At 46.2% G+C, this 6,000-nt stretch overlaps 1 protein-coding gene across 1 annotated transcript in view; it reads left to right on the top strand.

Moving 5' to 3' along the window:
- The first annotated feature begins 448 nt into the window (after positions 1-448).
- Positions 449-6,000, top strand: part of LOC144504645 (IQ motif and ankyrin repeat domain-containing protein 1-like) — a 137,147-nt gene continuing 131,595 nt past the window's right edge. Inside the window, exon 1 of the mRNA XM_078230330.1 lies at positions 449-511. Within this exon, the coding sequence (XP_078086456.1) occupies positions 455-511 (57 nt within the window). The 5' untranslated portion in view covers positions 449-454. The remainder of the gene's footprint in view (positions 512-6,000) is intronic.

Here is a 6,000-nt window from a genome sequence, read left to right as displayed (position 1 = left end):
AGCACTGACCCTCTGACAGTGCGGCACTCCCTCAGTACTGACCCTCTGACAGTGCGGCACTCCCTCAGTACTGACCCTCTGACAGTGCGGCACTCCCTCAGCACTGACCCTCTGACAGTGCGGCACTCCCTCAGTACTGACCCCCTGGCAGTGCGGCACTCCCTCGGGCATGCTCTTGTATCTGTTGCTTGAAATTGGATCCATGACCTTCTGGCTTGAATACGAAACCATCTGGATTGCTGGAATGGATAGGGTTCAGTTGGCCTTGTTGGCTGATTTACTGTGTTGGATTCTGATCGATCGGGGTTTTGTGAGTTTTGATTAACCTCCTGTCTGTGTACACTAGGCCTTTGTTGTTCTGGTGAAGAGAGAGCAGGAAGCAGCTGCAAAAGAACGTGAAAAAGAAGAGAAGGAACGAAAGCAGAGACAGGAGGAGCAGAAACGCAAGAACCGGATGTTGGAAGCAGCCTTCGATGGGGATGTGGATGAGATGAAGGCATTGTTAAAGGAGGTCAGGTATCGCGGGGTGACCCAAAATCAGAAACAACGTTTGTTTGGTGTCCAGTTCTAACTTTTAGCTGTTGGACTTTATACTCTGGAATTTCTCTCAAAACCTCCCAAATAGAAACATAGAAAAACTACAGCACAAACAGGCTCTTCGGCCCACAAGTTGTGCCGAACATATCCCTACCTTCTAGACCTACCTATAACCCTCTATCCTATTAAGCTCCATGTACTCATCCAGGAGTCTCTTAAAAGACCCTATTGAGTTTGCCTCCACCACCACTGACGGCAGCCGATTCCACTCGTCCACCACCCTCTGTGTGAAAAACTTATCCCTAACATTTCCCCTGTACCTACCCCCCAGCACCTTAAACCTGTGTCCTCTCGTAGCAGCCATTTCCACCCTGGGAAAAAGCCTCTGAGAGTCCACCCGATCTATGCCTCTCAACATCTTATATACCTCTTTTAGGTCTCCTCTCATCCTTTGTCTCTCCAAGGAAAGAAAACCGAGCTCCCTCAGCCTATCCTCGTAAGGCATGCCACTCAATCCAGGCAACATCCTTGTAAATCTCCTCTGCACCCTTTCAATCTTTTCCACATCCTTCCTATAGTGAGGCGACCAGAACTGAGCACAGTACTCCAAGTGGGGTCTGACGAGGGTCTTATATAGCTGCATCATTATCCCCGGACTCCTAAACTCAATCCCTTGATTAGTAAAGGCCAGCACACCATACGCCTTCTTAACCAATAGATCAGTCTTTTGAACCAACAATGTTAAGGGCTATCAGGCAAATTGAGGCAGCTGATTGGTGCTTGGCCAGAGATCAGCCATGATATGATGGAATGGCAGAAGAAGCTGAATGGCCTCCTGTCCCTAAGTTCTTTCATTCCAGAATTCAGACTGAAGGAAAAGTCAAGCCTGATTTTCCAACTCTCTATGGACTTCTTCCTGGCGTGTTCAACAGGCAATCTCCCATCTTCAGCTGACTGACAGGGTCAGACAGCCTTTTCACAGATCCAGCATTTTATAACTCATCAACAACCGCATCTGGGAGATTGATCTGACATTTCTGAACCCTCGAAGACAATTCTGACAACTCCTCATGGTGTTGGATTATTGCTGCTGGTCAGGGTGAGAGTTGCCTCACTCCAGGGGCACTGCTCAGAGCGCAGCAGAACTCTGATCCCCTCGGTGAGAAGCGGACCTCACCCATGCACCCCGGAAGCTGCATATTGCTGAGTCAGCACCTCGGGATAGGCAATCATACAAACATATCAATTAGGAACAGGAGGAGGCCACTCAGCCTCTTGTGCCTGCTAGATCATTCAACAAGATCATGGCTGATCTGATTATAACCTCCTGCCAACCCCTGATAACCTTTCACCCCCTCGTTAATCAGGATTCTATCTAGTTTTTTGTTATTCATGGGACATGGGCGTCGCTGGCTGGCCAGCATTTACTGCCCATCCGTAGTTGCCCTTGAGAAGGTGGTGGTGAAAAACACCCCTTACAGTCAGAAACGGGAGAATTCATAACGGGAAAAATGAAATGGCTGGGAATTAAATTTGTACTTTGCTTCAGTCTTCACAAAGGAAAACATGAATAATGTACCAGAAGTGCTGAGAGAAACATGTCAGCATTAGTAGAGAAATGGTTTTGGGGAAATTGTTGGGATTGAAGGTGAATAAATCTCCAGGTCCTGATAATCTTCATCCCAGAGTACTGAAGGAAATGGCCCTGGAAATAGTAGATCCGTTGGTGGTTATTTTCCAAAATTCTTTGGACTCTGGAATAGTTCCAACAGATTGGACGGTAACTAATGTAAGCCCACTATTCAAAAAGGGAGGTAGAGAGAAAACAGGGAACTACAGACCAGTGAGCCTAACATCGGTACTGGGGAAGTTGCTCGAGTCCATTATCAAGGATTTCATAACTCAGCATTTGGAAGGCAGTGGTATAATCAGACAAAGTCAGCATGGATTTACAAAAGGGAAATCAGGCTTGACGAATTTATTGGAATTCTTTGAGGATGTAACTAGTAGAGTTGACCGAGGAGAACCAGTGGATGTGGTTTATTTAGACTTTCAGGAGGCTTTCGACAGGGTCTCACATAACAGACTACTGTGTAAAGTTAAAGCACATGGGATTGTGGGTAATGTCTTGAGATGGATAGAAAGCTGGTTAGCAGATAGGAAGCAAAGAGTTGGCAGGCAGTGGGGTTCCGCAGGGATCTGTGCTGGGACCCCAATTGTTCACATGACATATTAATGATTTGGACGAGGGAACTGAATGCATTATCTCCGAATTTGCAGATGATACAAAGTTGGGTGGGAGGGTGAGCTGTGAGGAGGATGCAGAGATGCTTCAGCGTGATTTGGACAGGCTGAGTGTGTGGGTATCTGCATGGCAGATGCAGTATAATGTGGATAAATGTGAGGTTATCCACTTTGGGAGCAATAATAGGAAGACAGATTATTACTTGAATGGGCGTAAATTGAGAGAGGTGGATACTCAGCGAGACCTTGGAGTCCTCGTGCATCAGTCGCTGAAAGTAAGCGCACAGGTACAGCAGGCAGTAAAGAAGGCAAATGGTATGTTGGCCTTCATAGCGAGAGGATTTGAGTATAGGGATAGGGATGTGTTGCTGCAATTGTACAGGGCGTTGGTGTGACCACACCTGGAGTACTGTGTGCAGTTTTGGTGTCCTTATCTGAGGAAGGATGTCCTTGCTGTAGAGGGAGCGCAGTGAAGGTTTACCAGGCTGATTCCTGGGATGGCAGGTCTGTCATATGAGGAGAGACTAAGTTGGTTAGGATTATATTCATTGGAGTTTAGAAGAGTGAGAGGGAATCTCATAGAAACTTATAAAATTCTAACAGGGTTAGACAGGGTCGATTCAGAAAGAATGTTCCCAATGGTGGGGGGAGTCCAGAACTAGGGGTCATAGTTTGAGGATAAGGGGTAAACCTTTTAGAACTGAGGTGAGAAATTTCTTCACCCAGAGGGTGGTGAATGTGTGGAATTCACTCCCACAGAACGTAGTTGAGGCAAAACGTTGTCTGATTTCAAGAAGAAATTAGATTTTGCTCTTGGGGCTAAAGAGATCAAGGGATATGGGGGGGAGGGGGGATCAGGATATTGAATTCAATGATCAAAATGATTGGCGCAGCAGGCTCGAAGGGCTGAACGGCCTACTCTAGTGTCTAAATAAACCACATCCACTTGTTCTCCTTGGTCAACTCTACTAGTGACATCCCCAAAGAATTCCAAGCCTGATTTCCCTTTTGTAAATCCAAGCCTACAAGAGGAGAGGCTGTATTTGATTTGGTATTGGGAAATGAACCTGGTCAGGTGTCAGATCTCTCAGTGGGAGAGCATTTTGGAGATAGTGATCATCATTCTATCTCCTTTACAATAGCATTGGAGAGAGATAGGATCAGACAAGTTAGAAAAGTGTTTAATTGGAGTAAGGGGAATTATGAGGCTATCAGGCAGGAAATTGGAGGCTTAAATTGGAAAGAGGTTTTCTCAGGGAAATGTACAGAAGAAATGTGGCAAATTTTCAGGGAATATTTGGCTGGAGTTCTGCATAGCAACGTTTCAATGAGGCAGGGAAGTTATGGTAGGTTACAGGAACCGTGGTGTACAAAGACTGTAATGAATCTAGTCAAGAAGAAAAGAAAAGCTTACAAAAGGTTCCGGGAGCTAGGCAATGTTAGAGATCTAGAAGAGTATACGGCTAATAGGAAGGATCTTAAGAAGGAAATTAGGAGAGCCAGAAGGGGTCACGAGAAGGCCTTGGCAGGCCGGATTAAGGAAAACCCCAAGGCATTCTACAAGTATGTGAAGAGCAAGAGGGTAAGACGTGAACGAATAGGACCTATCAAGTGTGACGATGGGAAAGTTTGTATGGAAATAGCAGAGGTATTTAATGAATACTTTACTTCAGTATTCACGATGGAAAAGGATCTTGGTGGTTGTAGTGCAGACTTGCAGCGGACTGAAAAGCTTGAGCATGTAGATATTAAGAAAGAGGATGTGTTGGAGCTTTTGAAAAGCATCAAGTTAGATAAGTCGCCGGGACCGGATGAGATGTACCCCAGGCTACTGTGGGAGGCGAGGGAGGAGATTGCAGAGCCTCTAGCGATGATCTTTGCATCATCAATGGAGACGGGAGAGGTTCCGGAGGATTGGAGGATTGCGGATGTTGTTCCTTTATTCAAGAAAGGGAGTAGAGATAGCCCTGGAAATTATAGACCAGTGAGTCTAACCTCAGTGGTTGGTAAGTTGATGGAGAAGATCCTGAGAGACAGGATTTATGAATATTTGGAAAGGTATAATATGATTAAGAATAGTCAGCATGGCTTTGTAAAAGGCAGATCATGCCTTACGAGCCTGGTTGAATTTTTTGAGGATATGACGAAACACATTGATGAAGGAAGAGCAGTAGATGTAGTATATATGGACTTTAGCAAGGCATTTGATAAGGTGCCCCATGCAAGGCTTATTGAGAAAGTGAGGGGGCATGGGATCCAAGGAGACATTGCTTTGCGGATCCAGAACTGGCTTGCCCACAGAAGGCAAAGAGTGGTTATAGATGGGTCATATTCTGAATGGAGGTCGGTCACCAGTGGAGTGCCCCAGGGATCTGTTCCGGGACCCTTACTCTTTGTGATTTTTATAAATGACCTGGATGAGGAAGTGGAGGGATGGGTTGGTAAGTTTGCTGATGACACAAAAGTTGGAGGTGTTGTGGATAGTCTGGAGGAATGTCAGCAGTTGCAGGGAGACATTGATAGGATGTAAGACTGGGCGGAGAAGTGGCAGATGGAGTTCAACCCAGATAAGTGTGAGGTGGTTCATTTTGGCAGGTCAAATAGGATGGCGGAATATAATATTAATGGTAGGACTCTTGGCAGAGTGGAAGATCAGAAGGATCTTGGGGTCCGAGTTCATAGGACACTCAAAGCAGCTGTGCAGGTTGAGGCTGTGGTTAAGAAGGCGTATGGTATACTGGCCTTCATCAAACGAGGAATTGAGTTTAGGAGTCGTGAGATAATGTTGCCGCTATATAAGACCCTGGTCAGACCACACTTGGAGTACTGTGCTCAGTTCTGGTTGCCTCATTGCAGGAAGGATGTGGAAGCCGTAGAAAGGGTGCAGAGGAGATTTACAAGGATGTTGCCTGGGTTGGGGAGCATGCCTTATGAGGAAAGGTTGAGTGAGCTCAGCCTTTTCTCCTTGGAGAGACGAAGGATGAGGGGTGAGCTGATAGAGGTGTATAAGATGTTGAGAGGTATTGATCGAGTGGACAGTCAGTTTTTCCCAGGGCTGAAATGGTTGACACAAGAGGTCACAGGTTTAAGGTGCTGGGAAGTAGGTACAGAGGTACAGGGGTATGTTTTTCACTCAGGGTGCGTGGAATGGGCTCCCAGCAACGGTGGTGGAGGAGGATTCCATAGAAACCATAGGACCCCTACAGTGCAGAAAGAGGC

This window comes from Mustelus asterias, chromosome 2 (genome assembly GCF_964213995.1).
Source record: "Mustelus asterias chromosome 2, sMusAst1.hap1.1, whole genome shotgun sequence".
NCBI classification, from domain to species: domain Eukaryota; kingdom Metazoa; phylum Chordata; class Chondrichthyes; order Carcharhiniformes; family Triakidae; genus Mustelus; species Mustelus asterias.
Note: the sequence above shows the minus strand (reverse complement) of the source record. Positions and strands in the feature narration are given on the sequence as shown.